The 24,325-nt window shown below is 38.9% G+C and overlaps 1 protein-coding gene across 6 annotated transcripts in view; it reads left to right on the forward strand.

The window, feature by feature from the left end:
- Positions 1 to 24,325, forward strand: part of Arhgap6 (Rho GTPase activating protein 6) — a 509,347-nt gene that overhangs the window by 229,414 nt on the left and 255,608 nt on the right. For 2 of the 6 annotated variants that reach the window (NR_109847.1, NM_178754.3), the window contains exon 1: positions 12,104 to 12,359. The exons of the other annotated variants lie outside the window; for them this stretch is intronic. Coding sequence is in view for 1 of the 2 variants with exons in the window: in NM_178754.3 (NP_848869.1) it covers positions 12,315 to 12,359 (45 nt within the window). In the remaining variant the exon portion in view is untranslated. Of the gene's footprint in view, positions 1 to 12,103; positions 12,360 to 24,325 lie in introns of those variants that run through there. 6 annotated transcript variants of the gene reach the window in all.

Genomic DNA, 24,325 nt, shown 5'->3' on the forward strand with positions numbered 1-24,325 from the left:
CATTCATTAGCAAGGATGGAAGAAATATAGAGGCCAAGCCTGGGAGGCTTGAGCCACATAATCTGGAGATGCATCTAGATGCTCCAAGCTCCTACCATGGTCAGGGCCTGCTATAGATTCAGAATAATAAACAGCTTGTATAGTTTACTTTTTAAAACATCTTAAATATTTAAGGCACATATGTACTGATGCTTTTTGGAGTTCTGCTCAGAACATGTCAGATCTTTTTATTTGAACCAATTCCTACATTTCTAGGGAGGACCTAGGAAGATGCTTCTGTTGGCAAAAGTGCTTGCTGTAGAAGCATGAATGCATGAGTTCAGATCCCCCAGCACCCGTATAAAGAGCCAGGTTTGACTATATATGCCTGTAATTCTGGTGCTGGGCAGACAGAGACAGGCAGATCATTAGAGCTCTATGTCCAGCCAGCCTAGCTGAACTGGAGAGTTATAGGTTCAGCAAAATAACCTGTATCAAAAACCAAAGCAGATGATTCAGGAAATCACCTGATACTGTTGACCTGCAGCTTCTACATGTGCACGCACATATGTACCTATTTCCCCACATGATATATATATGGTATATATATATATTTACATATGAATGTATATATATATATCTGAAACACACACCAATTGTCTGTATTCTTCTGTAGTTTCTAGTGAACAATACTTGAATGTCTCCAGAGGATTTCCTGTGAGGTTCTGGAGCAGTTTTCCTGTACCCACAAGGAACAGGAAATGCCTGGGAGTTTCTGTCATCCTGGGACATCCCATAGACCATGGCTGGTGGGAGGGAAATTATGAAGTCAGAGGTCCCTTGGCATGAAGGAGAACAAATTCTGGGATTTCTTTATACTCCAGATCGCTCTGATCAGGATCAGACTGAGGCTTGGATACCCTTAGAAATTGTTCCAGTAATTTACTTCTTTCATTTCCCAGCCCTGTTTCTATCCTTGCAAGTTTCTTTTGGGAGCACAGTCTTTGAAAATCACCCCCATGTCAGTCCTTGTCCAATTATGTTGCTGGGGAACTTCACCTCAGGCAATAAGCAATAGTATTACTATGCTAAAAAATAACTCAGTACCTTGCCTTCAGTTATCATGAAAAGAGTATATAAAAAATGTCCTCTGTGCATAATAGGAGCCAGTTTTAGCCTTGGGCCACTCAGGCTGGGCTAGGGAAACAGCAAAGGGAGAAAAGCCTGAGAGATCTTATAGCTGTTAATCCTCTAGGGTATAGTGCAGCATCTCCATTTGTCTTCTAAGCTCAATGTAAATATTACCAGGGAAAAAGAACACTACATCTTATCTTCTTTCCCTCTCTCCACCTTTCTTCTGTAGACTCCATATGTCATGCAATTCACTCACTTAAACTGAATGATCATGTATATAGCCCATTTTAGAAAATTATCATGTACACTAAGAGAAACACAGTATTCTTCAGCTTACTAACTTACTAACCACACAACTACTTATTGACTACTCAGTGGACAAGTTCTAGGCAGCAACAAATGAACTCTTAGTTTGCTTAGATTTACTTGCTCTGCATATTTCATGTAAATAGAATCATACAGCATGTGATCTTTTCTGATGGACTTCTTTCCATCGCCGTCAATATCTCAAGATGTATTTAGATTGTACCTTGTTACAGCACCTCATCCCTTTTATGGCAAAATAGCCTTCAATCAAATTGACAGTTTCTTTATGTATTCACCAGCTGATAAACATCTGAGCATTATGACTAATTTTGCTCTGACCACTTACATACAAGATTTTTTGAAGATGTGTGCTTTCATTTCTCTTATAATTGATAGCACTGGCTACACCGATCTTGTTCATACCTGCAGCCAAAAGCCAAGTCTTCACAGCTTCTACCCTTGATTTTTGTCCAAGCTTCTTTAGAAAAATGAACAAAGACTTTCCTTCCTTGCACATGACATCCCTTCAAATCATTCATCATTGCCTTCATGCCTTTCCCTAACTTTTGCAGGTTGACGCTCTTCTCTTCTAATCATTGCAAGCACAGAGATGGTACTTACAGGAATGAAAACAAAAAGCTTTGAAGTTGTTCTAATATCTGTTATGATGTACAAAACAGCTTGCATTTGTTCCAAAGGTAATGCTTTCCCGTCAACAACAGTCAATCAGTAGCAGATAATTTTTCATCTTCCCAGATTAGAGAGAAAAAAATCGTTTTCTGGGTAGGAAGACTTTACAATGGATGTGAAAGGGGTTTTCCCTTTGGAAAATCACAAGAACTGGTCAATCTCATATACAGATTTGTCATTTAACATGTTAATGTGAAAAAATTCTTTGTTTCTTTAAAAGAAAACAAATAAACCACTCTCTTGAGAACTTTGAAAGAAATCATGTGGCCTGAAGACAATAGGCAGAGAACTTGATGATGTTAAAGGGGGGGAAAAAAGCAAGTTATTGTGTAGGCTCAGAGATCTATAGAATAGGCTTAATTGCAAGGTTCATTGCTTTTCATTACCATCTGATTCTTGCTGGTTAGTCATATACCTAGGCATATTTTTACATCTTTTGAAATATGAAGTCCAGTGCTTAAGATAGCTTCAAGTATTGTCTCATATTACCGGCTTGACCTTGCATAAGTCTCTTGACCAAGGACAAGCCTTTGTAAGCATCAGTTTCTGCATCTCATTACCATTTCTGCAGTTCTCAAGTCGTGTTGTACATAGAGATCTTGTTTAAAATGTCAGTCCTGAGCTGGTGGGTAAAGTAATTCTGATCAGTGTGTTTTGAGGACTTTCTTCACAATAATAATTTAAAGCCTACATCTAACTGTATACTGATGCCTGTCACCCTGAGGACCATTCTTTTGATTACTAATTAGCTATTTCTGTTTGGCCTCTTCCCTTTTGTACCATCTTCTGCTAAAGGGGAAGAAAAATCTAATATCCTCATGTATTTTTTTCCATTTTTACTGCATGTGAATACAAAAAAAAGACAGCCAAAATAAAAATAAAGAAAAAGTTCTAGTCTAGATCCTGATTTATTAGAGTTTCTTTCACCAGAAGAATTTCTATATAAACTAGAATCTCTCAACATATGTACTCTGGATATTTTCAGGCAGGCCAAATTTTTCTATGTGTGTGATACTGTTTCCTGTATTTATTATAGGACACTAGACAATATTTCTCCCCTGTGCATACAAGATGCCAGTAGCAGTTCTCCTTGCTTCCAGTTTGCAACCATGCTAGCTGCTTCTCCATATTACCAAATGTGTCCAGGGCAGTGCACACATTAAATGATAATGTGGTGGGAACCACCCTTCTATAATGTAGTCGTTCAGAAAAAAATTCAAGAAATTATGTTGGGGACAATTTCCTTTGTTTCATTTTTGTTATACTGCAAGGCTGCTAAACTGTTAGTGCTCTGACCCTGTGCATTAGGCATCCCTCAGGATTGAGGAACACTCTGGCTTATCATATTTGTGGGCTTAAGAGCTCCAGATAGGTTAAGTGTCTTGGCAGGAGAGGGAGATTTTGTTTTATTGTCCTCATTTTATTGGATGCTTGACAACAAAAAAATTTAAGGTTGGCCTCATATATTATCCTCTTTATCATGAAGATAGATTTATCACAAGATAGATTTATTGGGGGAGTCCTGCTACATGTGAAAATGTTTTGAAAACTACAGTCACCACAGCAACACAGTGTCACCATTTATACTACTGTTGAGCCTCGAAAGTAAGGAGATTTTGAGCTTCCAAAATTGGTTTGTTTAGATTAATAGTCAAGTGCTTTAAAATGCTGCCACAAATGGCCAGTCAATCTGCTGGCATTCCAACAACCTGCCATGTTGCTTGGTTCCCAGAAGTCAGCTCATTTCTTCGCTTTTGAAGTATTGAGCTTTATCATCAGGTGCTACAAAATATACTGTACTGAGAAGAACAACGTTCTTGGTGTAAGCACTCTATGTAGGCATTCTTGAAGATCGATTTCCTTATGGCTATGAAAGGGTTCACAACCTGGAAATCTTGGTATTAGAGGCCAGATCATTCTTTGTGATGGTAGTTATCCTTCTAACACTTGAAAAATATTTAGTACCATTTCTGTTGTCCACTTACTAGATTCAAGGGCCAGTTCTCCCAAGTTATAACAGGATATGGAAACACTAGGTATTGCTAAATTTCTCCCTAGGAGTAAAATCATCTTCAGTTGGGAATCACTGACCAAAGAGATATGGATAGAGATTCTGGTAATTCAATGGAGGAGCATGAATAATAGCAAGAAGGAGCCTTTACTTTGAAACCTGATTGATTACTGTGTAAATTCTTTTGTGTCCAACTTTCTATTTATATTTCATATGTATCATATATTATGTATGTACAACAAGAAAACTCTCCTTCGAAATCAAATGAAAATGATCATATTTTCCTCATATCAATGTAATAGAGATACTAGTTTTTTATTTCCACAGAGCTCCCTGACTTACTTGCTCAATCAACAGTGGAAACAATATAATTTAGAATATTCCTCCTACCACTTGTAGTAGTGTCACAGTCTTGGACACTCTGCAAAGTATGGGTACTCAAGCTGTCATGCAGATAAAGGTAGGGTGGAATTAGAGAAAGGAATACCAGTTTATTCTGGCTATAAATGAGAAGTCATTTCCTTTTCATCAGTTTATATTAATTATATAAAATAATGGTTTCACTATGACTTTCATACAAGTACATACAGTGTTTTAATCACATTCACTCCTGACGATCTCCTTTCTATTTCTATTTGTGCTTTCATATCTTTCTTTCTGCTTTTGTTTTTCTTTCTTCCCTCTTCCTCATGTTTTTCTTGTTCCTGTTCCTCCTCTTCCTCCTTCTCTTCTTCTGTAAACCAATAGGTGAATGAATATTTTAAAGAACATACTAACACAGTAAGGAGAAAGCTCATAAGGCCTCAACTGTAGACAAAGGACTATAGTCAACAAGGACTGCTGAGAGTAGGAGAAATAATCTTCTACAGGGAAAAGCACAACAATTGGTAATCTAATACCAAATGATATCAGCTATGGAAACATACATACAAGTAATATTATGCAGACTGAGTTGGTTTTGTTTATGTATTTAGGAATATATATATATTATATTTAAAATAATTTATTATTTACGTTTTTATTATATATATTTAATATATATTAAAGAGAGAGATGTGCACTCTGGAGGCAGAGGCAGGCAGATTTCTGAGTTTGAGGCCAGCCTAGTCTATAAAGTGAGTTCCAGGACAGCCAGGGCTATACAGAGAAACCCTGTCTCAAATAACCAAAAAGAGAGAGAGAAAAAAAGAGAGAGGGAGAGAGAGAGAGAGAGAGAGAGAGAGAGAGAGAGAGAGAGAGAGAGAGAGAGAGAGAGAGAGGTCCTGAATTTAAGAAAGCTAGGCGAAAAAAAAGAAAGCTAGGTGAACTATGAAGGAGGGTTTGAATGGAAGAAAGGGAAGAAATAAGTAAAGAAATTCTATTATAATTTCAAAAAGTAACATTATACAAGAAGAAAAATAAATAAAAAGTATGGGCAATTTATCAGTTGCTTTACCATTAATTAGATTGTCTTTCCCTCTCCTAGGAACCATTAATCACCTATAGATCTCCAGGGAGAGGTTGAACTTCATGAGTCCCTTCCCTCTCCTTGATAGTGTGCCCACAGATACAGTCTTATGCAGATTATGGGCAGGTAATTGAAGTTGCTGTTAGTTCAAGAGTTCAATAGCCATGTCATTTCTTAATTCTCAAGCTGCAGTTTGGAAAGGCACAGCTGGAGGGTTATAGCCTCTCCTTTTTTGATTAATGACCCTTGAATAGAACATTTATTTTAGAACCATCTCTCTGTGGGTTCTTTTTAAGGGCACTCTCCCGGGATCCTTGGCACACGGTAGTAATTCTTCAGTGAACATATCAGATGACAAGAAGAGTAAAACCAATGGTACCTTAATGGGACCTATTGTAATGGTTGCTTTACCCCAACTCTCCCTCGCTTCCTTTCTCCCCAGCATTCTCAGGTCATTATGTTCCTATCCATAGTTGACACATAACTCTGACATTCTTTGTGCTGAAGATTAGAATCATAGTCAGTACCATGAGGCTGTGTCAAAGCCATATCCCTCTCTCTAATCTCTCCTGTGTGATTGCAGCTCCAAGAGATACTCTTGAGACCACCAGAGATTCTTCAGGCACTAGTCTTGACTTTAGATCTGCTTTCAGGCTGAGGGTTGTATCATTTACTGAGTTGGACAAAGGAACAAGGGCCTTTTGTTCTTCTTTGGATCCCTCCTAGGGATTTAGGAAGTGAAGTAAGGAATTGTGACTATAGAATAAACTGATCATTCCTGAAGTGCCACACATGTTTACAATTTGCTCATTGAGATTGCCACCCCTCCAAGAAAATCGAACTTATACCAAATGAAATGTCCTCCCTCTAAAGAACACCAAGTGTATCATTTATTCCTGCCTGTGAGTATGTGAAATCAGCAATGGTATTATTGACACCAGGGTCAGCTGGGGGGCCCTCCTTTAATTCCAGAAGACATGATTTGGGGAAAGTGGGTCATGGAGCTACTGCCTAGCGATCCTTCCTTATTCTGGCATTTGGTTTCTTTAATTTCATTTTTGTAGCTTTGTGAGAAAACCTAAAAGAGAGTCAACTCTAAACTATGTTCAGCCTTTATATAAACTATGTTCAGTCTATTTATATGGTAGGGTAAATAAAGATTTTAATTAATACAATCCATTTGGGAAACTGTGGAGCACTATCCAGTAACACTAAACTCAGGCATGCCTATAGTCCAGCAACTCTATTTGCAGTTTCTTACCCTGTAAAAAGGCACGAACAAGTGCATATGTGGATATGCATAAAGATGCTCAAACTATGTGGGTTTCACCAGTTCTAAATCTGAACTACCATAAATGTTCATTAGCAGTTAAAAACATAAACAATGGTAACCACAAGCAATGGAATGCCACACAGCAATGGCAGTGATAGGCTACAGTGACATTTCCAATATGGGTGAACCTTCAAACAAAAACAGCTAGATGCAATAAAATATATCTATGCATTAATATGTGTAAAGTTAGGAAAAGGTTCTAATATTTTTAGGTACTTTACTTAATAAAATATAGTTGTTTTCCACCAGGTGTGATTTTGCTTCCTACTAAACCAAGGAACTTTGGCAATATTTGGAGGCAGTTTGAGGTTGTCATAATTGGAAGAGAACAAATAATACTGGTATCTAGTAGTAAAGATCAAGGTGCTGCTAAACATGCTATAGGCCACAAGGCTGCTCCACAACAAAGAATAAGAGTCCCCCAAAGGCAGTGACACTGTACTTGAGAAACCATGTGGGAAGCCAGAAAATAAACCCAAACAAAAAAAAAAGGATAATGTTGGAGAAATAGATCAATGGTTAAGAACACATGTTCCCAGCATCCACATGACAGTTAACAGCTGTCTATACTTCAGTTCCAGGGTATGGTAGATCCTCTTCTGGCTCCTGTCAACACTGTACACACATATTATACAGAGATCCATGCAGGTAAAACACCTATGCACATCATAAAATGAAAATAAACCAATCATAAAAAATAGGAGGATATCTTCCACTTCAGGAAGAAGGTATGACTATGAATCCAAGAGACTGGGTTTCTGGAGTGTTATTAGCACTCCATTCTTTGGCTTGGATGAAGGGTAGATGGAGGAATGTTCTGTAAAAGTTAGTGAGTTGCTCATTATACAATATGTTTGTTTCAAAAATGTTAAACTATTTTAAAGGACTGTGTAGTTATGATAATAGGATGGAAGAGTGGAAATACTGAATTTGGGGGCAGGAGTTCCCTGCCCAAGCAGATCCCTTAGCCACCAACAACAGGGATGGAGTGAAGCACAGTCAGGGGTGTTGTTTGTGCCTTTAAAACTCTGCAGTTAATTTTCTTTCACAAATGTAACTGAAGTTTTCCTGAGCAAAGGCAACCATCTATGAGTTTTCAGCAAATATGGGAATGCGTACCTTAAACTATAGGCAGGCAGACTCCATTTTAAGTTAAATTATCTCGGACATAAAATTCAGTCTTAACAGTACCATGAAGTTTGGAGACAGAAATGCACAGGCATTCTACTATTAGCATGGCACACGCAGTTTCTCTCAGAGATGATGCTGTTAGAGTAACTCCGAGATTATTTTTGAGTGCCCTCTGGAAAGAATTATAAATATAGAGAACTTTATTTTTAAATGGAACCAGGCCTGAGGATAAAGCACAGGGAAAAATTCTTGCCTACTATGCACAGAGCCCTGGGTTCCATTCCAGTACCACAATAAAAGAAGAAAAGGGAGTATTAGCCTAACGCCCCTTAACTAAGTAGTCGATTGAAGTTTGAGCCCAGCACAAAGGTTTCTTGTTTCCTCCTGTCTCCCCCATTATTCTAAATGATCAAATCTGAACTTTGAAGCTTCATGACACAATAAAATACAATTCAGCTCACCCAGAGCAATAGCAAGGCATAAGGGTTAATCCATTGAATACACAAAATAATCTATCACATCTGAAAAAGTGAACAATGGGAAAAATACTCACCGTGAGTAGAGATTAAAAATAGACCTTAAAAATGTACTTAAGTAGAAATAATTCATGAATCTAAATTATTATTTATGAGCAGACCTCTAAGGGTTCGGGACAACCTTTTAAGGTCCCTCTTTGTGACTTGAACCTTGAACACATGAGCTGAGGTTTGAATGAGCAAGATATTTTATTTTTATGAGTTTTTTTCCCCCTGGGGTATAAACCATTAATTTTCTTAAATGTTTGTCCTATATCACTAAACTCATCTACTATGGGGTTGGGGAGCCATCATATTTGAAAGCTTCATGGCAACTTAATAAGAGCACTTTAGCAAGGAATATTCTAGAAGACAGAAATCATGAATAAAATGTAAGTGCACAGATTGGCAAGCACTGGTTCTTTTATGGCTACTTTTTTTTTGTTTGTTTGTTTTTTGAGACAGGGTTTCTCTTTTCTCTTTATAGCTCTGGCTGTCCTGGAACTCACTTTGTAGACCAGGCTGGCCTCGAACTCAGAAATCCACCTGCTTCTGCCTCCTGAGTGCTGGGATTAAAGGCGTGCGCCACCACGCCCGGCCGTATGGCTACTTTTTAAAGGTCATAATTAAAGCAAATTCTGGGGCAGCCCAGTTTTAAAAAGTATCTTGCTCAGAAGTAATAATCAAAAGACTGTGTTGAAGAAGTTTTATAAAAACAGTAACTTGCTTCTTGCTTGTATGTATTGATAATGTAACATTCCTCATAAAAATAGGGGCTTAACTCAAACTCCAAGCTTATATGACAAAAGAGAAATTCCTGAAACCAGGGAGTTCATGTTTGTTTGTATAAAGGAGCTAGAGAAAATACCCAAGGAGATGAAGGGGTCTGCAGCCCCATAGGAGGAGCAACAATATACACTAACCAGTACCCCCAGAGCTCCCTGGGACTAAACCACCAATCAAAGAAAACACATGGTGGGATTCATTGCTCTAGCTGCATATGTGGCAGAGGATGGCCTAGTTGGTCATCAATGGGAGGAGAGTCCCTTGATCCTGTGAACGCTCTATGCCCCAGAATAGGGGAATGCCAGGGCCAGGAAGCAGGAGTGGGTGGGTTGGGGAGCAGAGTGGGAGGGGGGGGAATAAGGGATTTTCTGAGGGGAAACTAGGAAAGGTGATAACATTTGAAATGTAAATAAAGAAAATATCTAATTTTTAAAAAAAGAGAGAAAGAAACAGAGCCCTGCTGTATTTCTGAGGATAGCCTCAAGTTTCTGGCAATCCTCCTGCCTCAGCCTCCCTAAAGCTGAGATTATAAGCATGTCCTGCTTTAGAGGTCATCTGGGTAGACAGTAGTGCAGCAAAGATTTATAAACCAGGCATGTCATGGTCAGTCCATCATATCTCATTTTTATGTACGCATCCTCCCCAGGCTCTGGCAGTTGCAAGTCTCAGAAGGGTCTAAGCTTGTCAAGTGGGCAGTAGTTCTCCATTTTCTTTGAAGACTTCCTTCTAAGGGTTATTTTTCAGCAGCAGAGGAGAATGAAAGTAAAAGGAGGAAACTTGAATGCATCCTTTTCTCAGACCTGCCTGGTCATGCTTGAACAGTGAAGTCTCTAAAGTGAATGGGGTTGCCTCTGTCCTCCCTCATAGCCAAGGGATAGGGGACTTGAGCAAAGTAGACTGCAGGGAGAATGAGAGACCCAGATGAATATCTGGGTCTTGTTTATAAGACAGGCAACATTCTGGCTGCAAATTTCTGTTTGAGGAGAGGTTTGACTTTTAAGTTTATTTGTTATATTTTATGACAGTGTAAAATACACATAGAAAAGAGTATAAGCTGCACCAATCAGCTAAACTCTTGATGCAATGGATTTTTACATATAAATATACAGACCATCTATAGCACTCTAGTACATGAATTCTTATAGGCTACCTTCCTAGTCTAGACCACATTCCCAACCTTGCTAACTGTCATTGTGATCTCTGTCACCATGCATCACATATGTCTATTCCAGTTCAATATTTGCATTTCAGTTGCAGAATAAATAAATGGAATGTTATAATATGGATCCCTGTGACTTCCTCCTCCCATATAAAGTTTGAGGAATGGATTCACACTGTATGCTTTGGTAGCATTGTGCAGTGTCCTTTTTTTTTTTATCTCCATTGAGTAGTAGTCTACTGTGTCCAAAGCCCACAGATGATTTATATGCTTTGCTTTACATATGTTTGGACTGTTTTTACTATGAGTAACTATGTTTGGAGGCATTATGAGTACTGTTGTATATGATGTGGTCATTTAAATTATTCTATGTATAATCACAAATGGAATTGTTGGATGAGAAGGCAGACATGCAGTTAGCTTCAGTATATAGAACTATGCAGTTTTCCAGGTAATTGGACCACTGTCAAATTATCCAGGTAGCTATCTCCAGAATTCCTGAACTTTGTGCTCACACTTACACTGTTTGTGATATGTAGGCTGCCAGTTGTTTTCAAATAATTAGATGTCTGTTGGTGGATGAGCTTGTCCAAATGGATTTCACAGGGGTCACAATCCTACTTTCCTCTCCTTGCCTCCAAAAAGATTCTGTCAGAGGGTATTTCTGCGGTTTAATATAATGGGGCACTGAAGGACCACTTCCCATGCCATAGCTACCCATCTGGGGCCTGAATAGGTTCACTGCATGGTTCTAGAGTCTCCACACAGTCTCCAGATTCTTCTGCCACCCTACCCCATGCCCTATACCTCTTCTGCATTTCTTTCTGAGGAAACTTGCTGACATTTTTTTTAATGAGGTGTTTTAAAGGACAGCTTTCCATGGAGGGATTTTACAGCAGAAGCCAATTGTATGAGTTATTTTGAAGCTCCAGTGTGTGTGCTAAAAACGAGTTGGTTTACCTGGCAGTGTTTGCCATTAGTTATCCTCTTTATAACTCCTTGTTCAATGCTGCCGCTTACCTACCCTACAGTGTATGCCCAGATCCAGTTAGGGTGTGAACTCACTCCTGTTGTAACAAATCCTCTAGGACTAGCCCTTCAGCAGGTTTCCCTACACTGCTTGGCTAGTGTAAGCTCCCTTAGCCACCACTCTTTCCGGATCTCCTAGCTTCAACAGGTCCTGGGGGGACAGTAATACTTACATCCTTCTCAAACACCTGAGATCTCGAAGAGTCTCAGCACTTTGAGACTCAGATCAAGACTTTCCAAAACCTTCAACTCCACCCTCCCTTGAGAAGGGTGGGAATCGCCTTCCAGTGGCAGAAACCCAGCTTCTTCAAAGTTACTCAAAAATATCTCTCGAAAAGCTCTTCTCTCTACAGGTATTGAAGCCCCAGTGTTGATTGTCAGGGCCAGCGGGAGGAACTGAGTGCTAGGTGGCGGGACATTGGCCAGCCTGACACCTGTCTTGGGCGACCTCTGTGACTGCAGCCTCCAACAGCTGGCAGCGGCCACTGCCTCAGCAGGGGCCCGCCAGGAGCGGAAGGAATTAAACGCCCGCCCATCTCATCAGACTTGGCCGCTCCCTCCTCCTCCTCTCCCTCCCCCCTGCTCGCTGCCTCCTCCTCCCGGTCCCCACAGGCTCTGCCGCAGGACTCAGTGCCAGCTACGCTAGGAGCCAAGCTCAGGCTCAGAGCGCTCAGAGCACAGCAGGGCTGACGCCCAGGGCTTTCTCTGAGATGGCAGTGAAGTAAGGGGACCACTTGATAGACGCCAGGACCCTAAGCTGAGCTGGAGAGCCTGCTGCTCCTCCAGTAGGGGACATGGGGGACCCGTCCTACAGCGAGAAACCCCGTCTGCACTACGCGGTAAGTGAGTGTCCCGACCGGCGAGGAGACGAAAGGGGGCGCCACTTGGCTGGCAAAAAGGATACTGTGTGGAGGTGATGGGATTCTTGTTCTCAGAGGTCTTTTGGCTTGGGAACAGGGCTCGGGAATTGGGTGTGCCGGGTACCTCACCCAGGAGTGCCACCTGCTCCAGAACTAAGTCAACCATGCTTCTCAAAATCCCTGAGTAAGAGTCTGTGTGCTGAGTGTCCCTGTTCCTGTGACTTGAGCAGTGGTCACTTAGTCCACTACCTGGGCCTGGACCTCTTTACTACCTCGCTGTTTAGGACTAAAATGTAGGTCTTCTGGGGCGTGGCTAGCCTTCGGTCAGATTTAATGCAAGGACTAGAATCGAGCTAAAAAGAAGTAAAGGCTGCCCACTGATCTGAACACAGTGGAGTTGCTGAAGAAATGTCGCAGGGAGCTTTGAGTGCACCGAGTTTACTCCTTGGAAGGAGTTTGTGCATTTCCTTAGGAGTTTGCAAAGGGACAGAAGGTTGCCAACTATCTGCTTAATACCAGCGAGTCCTCTGTTGGAGTCTTCTTTTATCTCACGGTGATCTCTCTTCCCTCTGTTGACTTAAGTGTCCCACAAATATTTATTGAGGACTTATTTTGTGCTGAACATTGTTCTAGGGTCTGTAGGTACCTACCCCAGCATATGTGCTAGACAGAAATCTCATTGAGCTTGTGTCCTTTGAAGGAGTCAAGGTTTTACGTTAATGGCTAACCAAACAAGATTCTAGATTAAGCTTAATTTTTTTTTTTTTTTTTTTTTTTTTTTTTTTTGGAGAGGAAGGAAAGCAAGCAAGAGGGAATTACAAAGGTATTTGACGAATGAGCACTACTTCTGAAGATTGCCAGGAGGGGGACAGGCAGCAGGTTTTGGATATTTTATTTTCAATTTTGAAAATCAGTAGTTTTGAGGTGAAACATCACTGTTGTTCTGCTCTCTGCTACTTTACTGAGCTTTTCCTGACATGCTTTTCACTGTTGAGATCGAGCATTTGACTGCCAATTAAAACAAACAAACAAACAAACAAACAAAAAACTGGAGAGATACAGACAAGACAGAGAGCTGACAAGTAAAACAAAATCAATATTCATAGTAAGGCAAAGGCAGTTAGCTGTCTAGAATTCACATCTTCCCAATCCACTTTCTATATTAAAACTACATATATTTTTTATTTAAAGGAAGGATTTGATGTGGATATGAGCGGTAGGCTCAGAGGTTCAGAAGCTTCCTGAGCTGGTCCTGGATCAGCCATCAGGGCAAATCGAGTATGTCTCGAATGCCACTTTCCTCCAATGGAAAGGGGAGGCTCTGAGCTAGGAAATTGTTAAGTTTCTTTCCAAAGCCAAGGTTCAAGGAACAAGAAACAGTTCTTTCTCTGGTTTAGCTGTAGTTGTTTGTCTGGAAAAGTCAAGTGAGACTCTTGTTCAGTTACTGATGCTTGTTTATTTCTGCAGAGACACTGGCCACTCCAAGATTGACCTTTTAAAGTGGTCGTAAGGATAATCAGGTTTCTGCAATCGTTATTTGTGCTCTCTCATCATCTGGCTTCCCCATAGTTTTCATATTTTGAGTTATATCCTGGTGCCTTTTGATTTGTGATTACAGGTTGTTTTGAGGCCCTACTTAGAGAGCAGGCGAGGGGAGGAAAGGTGACAACTGGCTCCTTACTTAACAACCTATATAACCATTCAATGAATGGGTTTTCACTCCATATACAAATATATTAACGCAGCCCAAGAATTTTATATTGTTATTTTAATTCATCTCTCTCCTAAAATAATAAACTCATGCTCAACCTCCTAGTAATGTTTTCTCTAAGGCTCTGAGTATTTGCTAGTAAACAGCCCTTTGTACTAGCATAGGTCACCATGCACATATATTTTGTATTAAGACAAGAAAGGGGAACATTTTAGAAAGAATCTACTGTGAGAAATCAACTGGGCTCTAAATATTTCTATATATCCTTTATAATGATAAAGCAGTTGTATTCAGGAGCCTCAAAAGCATCGTAGGTGGAAAAATGTTCCTTATAAAGTACAACCTGTGGCTTTTCATACTAGCAAGACCATTAATGGCTTAAGAGTCAGGGATGGACTCTATGTACCTTACTAATTTGAATTTCCAATAATTCTAGGCTTGGTTTTGTCCTTCAGCTCAAATACTCTTGCTTTGCTTTATGTGATTTCGCTGCTCTATGGCTTTTATGGAAAATAATTCCTTTCTATCTGTCTTTAGTACCTCTTCACTCACACTCCCCTGAAATAAAGCACAGGAGATAAATAGTTAATATACTTTTTTCAGAGCTTTTTATTTTCTGTCCAAAGTAGACTCCATATACTAAACAAGTGTTTACCATTTATTTGCTCAGGAAAAAATAAACATATGTGGAGTGTCTATTGTGTGATAGGTATTTGAGCAATTTCCCAGACACAGGACACTGCATTTGCCTCTTAAAATTCACTTTTAAGCATCACTGAGAAAAATGCCTAATTAATAAGAACATCGAACATGTATAGTATCATTTTCAAAGTATGTTACCACAATGTTTTTCTTTATCTTCACAGTAGAAGGTGATAGCAGTTTATGTTTTTATTCAAAGTGTTCCTTCTGTGGTTTTCCCACATTCAGTTTTTGGCTATCCCGTAATTCCACCTGCGTGTTGTCCTTGATACCTCTTGGTGACTTGATCAGATTTTGAGATACTTGCTCTGGCTCCAAATTGAAGTCAGAACAAGGTATATCTTAAATGCATCGTTTATTCTAACGTAGATGGGAGAGTTGAGCTGTATTGTCCATAGCTAGGAAGGATGTAGCAAACAGTTGATGTATTGCAGAGCGGCTTAGGAAATCAGACCTATCAGACTTAGTTTGGATGGGGTTTGTAGGAAATAGAGTATAAGTAACAAGGATATAATTAATGAACCAACATTTTTTTTTTGGTCACAATACTGAAGAAACTACAGGCTATCATGGAATCATCATACCTGGCTGGAGAGATGGTTCAGTGGTTAAGAGCACTGTCTGTTCTTCCGAAGGTCCTGAGTTCAAGTCCCAGCTACCACATGGTGGCTCACAACCATCTGTAACAGAACCGATGCCCTCTTCTAGTATCTGAAAAAAAAAAAAAAGGATCATCATACCTTATTCAAATTTCAATGTGATTGGCGATAATCTGAGTCAACTTCAGACTTAAATCTGACTGGTGGACTAGGCAAAGTTTTTTTTTCTATCTCTGGATTAAAGAAATCCAAAGGACAGGTAGGAAAATTGAAGGTGGTACAGAAATAGTGACAGAACCAAGACATTACCCAGGTGCCCTTAATTGACAAAATTCTTCTGTGTCATTTAAATAGTTGGAACAGTTAACCTCAATTATTCCTCTTTCCATCTCCATCTGTTCAGGTAATGATCTAACAATAAAATATGAGGCTTTTAGTAATTTGCTATGCTCGCCCGTATTGGGAAATCACATGGTCCAATACCGCCATAATCTGACCAGTAGAGACAAAATTCCAAATTTTAAATATCCCCCAAAATACATTAGAAAAAGATCTGATTGAAAATTACTTCTCTGACTTTTCAGAGCTCTCTCCATGTTTATTTTTCTTTGTTGACCCCTCAAGCTGTGTTCCCCTTGAGCAGGACAAAGAAAGACAGATAAAATGCTTAGTATAGCCAGCATGAAAGGCCCCTGAACTGAGAACATTCTTTTCTGTTTCACTGGCAAGTAGAAAGTTCTGTGGAACCAGGATATAGCTGTCTCTTGTGAGACTAAGCCGGGGCCTGGCAAACACAGAAGTGGATGCTCACAGTCAGCTATTGGATGGATCACAGGGCCCCCAATGGAGGATCTAGAGAAAGTATCCAAGGAGCTAAAGGGATCTGCAACCCTATAGGTGGAACAACAATATGGACTAACCAGTACCCCGGAGCTCTTGACTCTAGCTGCATATGTATCAAAAGATGGCCTAGTTGGCCATCACTGGAAAGAGAGGCCCATTGGACTTGCAAACTTTATATGCCCCAGTACAGGGGAACGCCAGGGCCAAGAAGTGGGAGTGGGTGGGTAGGGGAGTGGGTGGGGGAGCGTGTGGGGGACTTTTGGGATAGCATTGGAAATGTAAATGAAATAAATACCCAATAAAAATATTATGGAAACAAAAGGAAAGAAAGCTCTGTGGAGGATTGGGTGTATCTCACCCCTGCTGTCATACCAGTAGCAAGCACAGTGCTCGGGTTCAGTAAGTGCTTGTTGAACATGCTGGGCTGCATGAATCCAGTAGGTGAGACCTAATTTTAGTCCTTCCAAGCCTCTCATTCTCTTCCATTTCACTCAGAAGACTTCTTAGCACGTTTGCTGCTGACCTCACTTCCTGTTTGGTATGCCTGCTCTGCCATCTATACTTTTGACTACAACCTTGTAATCAAATGTTGACTATATCCAGTTCCACTTAACACTGTCCTAAGGAGCCCACCCAAAGGATTAAGCCTTTTACTTCACAATGAGCCTTCTCTTCACACAGAATGGTGGAGGTCTCAGTACAAAATGTTCCATTTGGTCCCTCCAGAAACGTTCACGTTCCATAGACTTAGAAGTAATTAGGGTTGTTTCATGATTTAGTAATGTTGAATACAGGATACTCTTTGACAATTCCAAAGATATCAGAGCCTGAGCTTCTTTACAGACAGGAATCAGTCATTATCCATCAATGCTGCCAGTGAGATCAGCTAAGAAATTGAGCAGATATTACCATTTGGTTTTCATCTATCTCTCAATAGAAGCAAAAAACAAAATCCAACCAACCAATCAACCAACCATACAAATAAAATTTCTTCAACTTAGAAATAAACAAGAGCTCACTAAATCCTCCCAATGAACACTCCTCTAATTATAAACATCCTTTCTAATCTCATGTCTTCCCAAATTGAGTTTTTCTGTGATACTCTTTCTTGGATGGGGCCTATTTAGTTTGGAAAAGCTACTTTTTAAAGAAGTCACACTTTTCATTTTTCTAATTTCTCATTAAGCATCACTGTTATTCGACAACCAGGTTCCCATTGGGTGCTGTATAGTAAAGATATCAACCAATCATTTTGAAACATTTACCACATGTTGCTTAATTTTATTTTGCATTTTTGGGGGGGCATACTTCTTCCCTCATAATGTGATAAGCCTGTACTGAATGGGTTTTATTTTCAAATTGGTTGTAAGTGTATGATCCAATCATAATAATTCTTTGCTGTATTCTTGGTTCCTAATTTCCCCCTGGATAGTTTCCAGACTCTGCCATTGCATTGCCATGTATTGAGAAGAATCCTTTAATAATAAAATGGTACAGTGAAATTTTAGTGCTTGAAGTTCTATCGTTTGTCTCTATTGCATGTAGAGTAATATTCATCCTTGACTTCAACCATTTAAGTCCTCTTTCATGCTCTTCTCTGATTCTTATCACCCTTCCCCAGTCTAGCTGTAATCTTTTATCATCTACAAAGATCTACAAAACTGACCATTTTATTTCTGCAGAGGCATTTTGTTTGTCATTTATGTCTAGTATGTTCTTCATGTAGCACATTAGTCTGCATCCCTCACATGGTAGGGGAGAGTCACCTTCTCTGATGACTCTCTTCAAAGTGTTTTTGACTGTACTCAGTTACCATTGATCATATCACATGAGTTTTATTGAACTTATTATATTTTATATTCAGCGCTTATTTTCCTAAGCTGATGTGGAAGCTTGTTCAGGACAGGCATCCAAAAATACATTTCCCATCATATCTTTACTGCCTAGAGTAGGCAGTGGCACAAGTTGAATTCTGTTTTTACATAGACTATAACAGGACTTTCCAAAGTTAACTCTTCGTTGGTTATTTAGTGGGTTAGGGGTAGAGAGAATACTGGAAAAAAATGTTCCCTTCATCTTTTTGCCCAATTCCTACTAAATGAGCTTCGCCAAGAACCAGACTTGAAGTTAATACTGAGAAAATATTTAGGGGTGACTCTGGTATCAGCCATGTTTGGAAACTATTGGTACTGACTCACTTAGCTCACCACTTACTCCTGAAGCAAGCAAAAATTCAAATCTGTTAAAAGCTAGGACTCAAGATCTAGGCAGCTCTAGACAGTACAGTATTATTATTAATGTGACTTCAAAGTACTAGAGTACAGCTTTCCAGAGAGGTACCTGGCTTTAGACCCTAGTGTTCATTTCAGCCAAACCCTCTAAAGATATTGGGGACATAGAAATGTGCCTTTCTCTAAAAACTGCAGAATACTAATATATCCCTCAGTTTTCATTTTAATTTATGTCAGTAGTTCTCTAAGAGGGACCTGATAACGTCTCAAGGCATTTTTTGCTCACTACTAGCAGGAGTTTCTCTTGGTGTGTAATATGTAGAGATATGAGGTACAGGTATGTATCCTAATGATGCACAGCCCAGTTCCAAGTGTCAATTCTGCTGAGAACCTGCAGCCCCAGCTAAGATGTTCTTATAGAGAAATCAAAGTCTTTAATGTGTTTGGAGAAACATTTTGTATGACATACCTCAAAATATCTGCAGATTTCTCTGCTTTTTAATAGTCAGTATTGACAAAATGAAAGATAAGAGTTGGCTGGCTAGACTCAGTAACCACTATCAATAGCATATTTTTATGCTATAAAGTGCTGATACTGAAAAGAGTATTGTCATAATAGATATCTTGATACCTTGGGACTTTTACTTCTTGATTTCTCAGTACCAATGTTCTTTCAGATTCTGAGATTAAAAGATATTTTCTGTAGCTATCTTCTTTATGCATTAACATCTATCAGCCTTACCTGGTATGTTGCCTTTGTCTGGACTTAGAAGAGTGTCAGTTGCTCAAATTTTGTAAGTCTGTGTCTAAAATTTGAAGGTATAATTGTGAAAAGATGTGAAGTGTTCGCAGAAAACCTTTATTGGTGGACAACAGACCTGCAACAGTCTGAAAACAAGACATGAGGCTGTGCTGTTTTTTGTTTGTTTGTTTGTTTTGTTTTTTGTTTTGTCCAGTGGCTGGGGTTGTGCTGTAGACCCTTTGCTATGAACTAAAGCAAGAGGCACTGAAAGGAACAAAAGGAAGGAGGGGGGAGACTGTGGCTTCCAAATCTTCTTCCTCAATTTCATCTGAACAACCACTGGCTACCCCGTGGTTGGTGATTTATCTTTTCTGCCATTGAGATGATTCTAGGGAACTTTTCTAAACTTCTGGCCATATCACTTAATGATAATTAGCATGACTTGTCTCATACTGTAAGCTCCTAAATGATTGGGCAAGTAACAAATCAAGTTACTATCAACTTGTTGAATTTTGCACTGCAGTCACCAGTTGTCCCAAGCACACATTTTCTCTTTTTAAACAAATAGGACAAAAAGAACAAGTATTGTTATCACTGTATATATGGTAGTTCTTTCTCTATGAAGGTTGAGGCAGGTTGCTTTGCTGTGAATGTGGTATGGTAGGTAGGCTGCCACTCCACCCATTGAGTTATATCCATATTACTTTATATGAATAAGGGCTATGGCATACTACCAGGAATTTGATCAGTTCAAATATGATCTTTGTTCACTGAAATATGGCTTGACTTCTTTGCTTTTCTTAAAAGGTGCCATGACCCTTTGAAATAAAAATCATCCAGGATTTCCTTTCCTTCTTCACTGATATATTCTTAGAACTTTCTAATTAACAAATTATAATAAAATGTGAGCATTTGCGGTGTCAAATAAACTAGATTTCTAGCATGAATTTTCAGAATTGGGAGGAAAGTTGCTATGGGAACACCAACAGAACTCTTGAAGATTAACTCTAACAATATTTTTTTAATGACCCCTTTACACAGTTGAGTGAAATATCGGGTGAAGAAATTGCCTAAGTACAAGTAATAAAGGCATCTTGTTAGCATGGAGAGTGTCTGGCTCTGTGTTTCCTGAACAACTTTGTGTTAGGTGGGCATTGCCTCATAATAGGCACAAAGCCCTGTATAATACAAGAGATCCCTATTATGGCGTTACCACTGTAGCAAAGAGATGGAATGTTGAGTTTGCATAATAATTTGAAGCAGTGACACTCAGTGTTATTTCTGTATATATGCATACGACTTTCAGATGTCTACTAGGTGCTATGATCTTGGTGTTGATGGTCTGAACAAAATGTCAAATGATGGTCTGAACAAAAAAGCCTTGACTTTCATTTCAAAAGAAATGACACTTTTCCTCTTACTTTAAGCTATTGAATCATAAAGGAAATCATAGTGTTAAGATCCAAACAGAAAGGAACTCAGAATGCTCAACTTGAGGAGTGAACTATTTTTGACATGTTGGCAGAAGTGAGGCAGGCAATGAAGGGTGGCAAGGCACTCAGTAATAAGCTATGTGGAGCACTTGTCATGGAAGGAGCAGCAGTATGAGAACCTGACTTAGCACTGATTGGAAGAGATACTACCAATGTGTTCACAAGGCAAAATCTGGAGAAGCAAAAGCAGAGGGAAATAATCCATTCAAACCCTGACATCTTGGTTTTTCATTTTCCTATCTCCTTCTTGAAACAGCCCAAATATCCTACTGAGATGTGTGTCTAAGGAAGAACACCCCCCCAACAGAGAGTAGATGTTTTATTTTCTTTTGTTGTGGGGGGGGGGGGGGAACTTGTTGGCAAACAGAGATAACCAGCCTGAGTGTATGATGCCTTAGGAGTTACTTACTTGTGAAAGATCCATTATTCTTTCAGAGGGCTTCAAAGTTTCTTAAAGTGTTAATTAGAATGTTTAAACTATTCATGTATTACGCAAACTCCACTGACCTACACTATATATCCCAGTAAGTATTCATTTAAGGATCTAATATTCACTTATGTTATGAAATTTTATATATATATATATATATATATATATATATATGTATATATATATATACACACAAATATATATAAAACTTAGAAGAACACTATCAAGAGTGCTCTGAACAAATTTTACTAATAAAAACAAAACTAAAATGGACCATTTTCCCTCTAAGCTCATGACACTAGTCTAATGTATTGTGTTTTCTAAACAGTGGAAAACAAAGAATTAATTTAGTCTTTTCTAATTGAGAAGTATAGTTTTAGTTTTTAGCTTTAAAGTATTGTTACTTATGTCTTTCAGTTATGGACTAGTTGCAGCCAAAGACTGCAGTTGGCCCCCCCTTGTAACCTAGTTAATTTGGCAAAGGGAAAATTACAATTTCTGAGATCTTTTACCTCATTCTGTGAGCTGGCCTTTTCATTTTGTAATGATTTTCTTTACAATGCAAGATATATATATGCCAATTATATATCAGACAGAGAGTTGACACTTAGTGTATATGAAGACTGTAAAATTAAACACAAAATGATCCAGTTAGTAAATGGGCTAATGAACTCAATAGTTCTAAGAAGAAAAAAATACAAATGGCCAATAAATGCTCAAAGGGAGAGACAGGGTCAAGAGCTTTAGCTATCATGGAAATAAAAACTAAAATTGCTTTGAGACTCCATTTTACTGTATTCAGAATAGCTTATCATAACAAAAACAAGCAACAGAAAAGACAAAGGCCAACAAATGTTCGTGAGACTGTAGAGAAGGAACAACCGTTACGAACTTACAGTGGGAAAATGAACCGATAGAGCTACTGTGGGAATGTGCATGGAGCCTTCTGAAAAAAGGAAAAAGAAAAAAGTCAAAACTAGAATTACTATGTGATGTTGACATAGCAAGTAGACACTTGAATATCTATGCTTCTTGTTGCATCATTCACAATAGCCAGAAATGGATACCAAAAATGAGGTACACATATACAATGGAATTTTATGCAGCTTCAAAAAGGCACAATAATAACAACTGCAGGAAAATGGCTATATAAGTTTGTGTCAGATCAAATTAGAAAAACAAATAGCTTAAAACACACACACATATATTTATGATATCTTTCTTGCTTTTAATTGTTTCTTTGAATATAACATACAAAAAACATTGGAACATATGAAGAAAGATGCAGAGGCCAGAACCATGGACCATATCCTGACTCTGCTTTCTTGGCCACTTGAAGCATGTGCCTGATGTATGCTTGATACATGCATTACTGTCAAAGAAATTAATCAATAGTTTTATGTTTTTATCTTTTAGAAATATTTAGTTTGACCGTAGTCATGATGATAGCCAATATTTGTTGAATACTTGCCTTTAAAAATTAATAGCCTACCTATATCATTTCACTTAATCCTTTAAAAGACACCTTTATAATCTATGTACTGAACTACTCCCTATAAAATGGCATCTCTTAAATTATTCTCTCTATCCTTCCCATATTGGCAACATTCCTGATCCCATTGCTCATTGATCAGGAATAACAGGGAAAAGAAAGTAAATTGATAAGAGGTAAGCAGTATTTTGATATTCTGGTTAACAACCACCACAACTACCACCGCCACCACAACCAGAAATGAATGACATTCTTTTTGATATATTTGGCTAACTGTTGTGATATTATAATTCTCACCAGAAAAGTAATTTTGATTGAAACATGGCAAAATTCAACCCTGCCTGAATGTGTCTCTTGTTTTCTTTACGTGAGTGTTCTAATGGAACATCCGTTTCAGGAAAGACACCACAGGGCATGGTTGAACTCCCTGCCACCTAGAAAAGGTGCATGTGAACTGGCAGCTGTTCTTCATCAGTTTTCCAAAAGTATTTATGAACAAGGACAAACTCAAGCTCCTCGTGTATTTGCAGTGGCTCTGGGCAGCACAGTCGTCATGTAAACACTGGCACTCATGGCACACATGCATTCTTACTCACTTGGTTTAAAGGGAGTGGCAGTTCGCAGACCTCTCCTGGGGAAAAGATTGTCCCTTATCAAGATTAACTGGCTTAAAAACCCTGTAATTGCTGTTTTTTCTTTCAGGATGGCTGCAGAGTGAAACCTTATCATTAGGACACAGCCATAAAGACTTCCTGCATTTATTTGGTTCTCACCATTTTTTTTAAAAAGGTGTCACAAGTGCTGATGCTATCTGATTCTGCAAACATAGCACACTTTTACTTCAGTTAGGGATGTTTCACTATATGATTATGCTTTGATGCATATTGGAAAGGGAGATTATTTTTACAACCTAGACATATGGGAACTAGCCTTCTACTTTCAGTAAGGTAGGCAACTAAGACTACATTGCCAGAACTCCTTAACATCATGCATTGCAAATATTTGTAAAAGAATAATAGGCTCTTCTTGAGAGTCTAAGGACATCTTCGATTTGAAGAACTATGGGATCTTCTAGGACAGTGGTTCTCAACCTTCCTAAAGCTTTAATACAGTTCCTCATGTTGTGGTGACCTCAAAGTTATTTTCATTGCTACTTAATAACTCTAAATTTTCTACTGCTGTAATTCATAATGTAAATATCTGTGTTTTCTAACGGTCTTAGGTGACACTTATGAAAAGATCATTGGAATCTCAAAGGGGTCATAACCCACAGGTTGAGAACTGCTGTACTCTCTGTACTTTTTTATTAAATGCAGTATCAATATAAAGGATTGGTGGTAATAACACTTACTTTATAGTGTGTTATATGAATGTAGAATTGTGTTTGTATCAGTTAACTATTGTCATACTAATGCTGTTTGACAGACTACTCTGACATTCAGTGGTATCAAATACCACCATCAATCTTCATGGATCAGTGGGTCACCTGGACTGGCTTATATAGGTAGAGCTCAGCTATTTAATTGGAGGTCCGTAAATCAGTCCCAGCAAACATTGCTCTGTTGAGAGCTCTTGCTGCATGTGTATCTATTCTGGAGTTCAGGATCGTGAGATGAGGTTTACCTAGGAGAGCCACAGAAGTAGAAGCACAAGAAGACAAGTACAACCAACTTCATACTCTCAAGGCATATGCAGGTTAGCA

This window comes from Mus musculus, chromosome X (assembly GCF_000001635.26).
Source record: "Mus musculus strain C57BL/6J chromosome X, GRCm38.p6 C57BL/6J".
Lineage (NCBI taxonomy): Eukaryota > Metazoa > Chordata > Mammalia > Rodentia > Muridae > Mus > Mus musculus.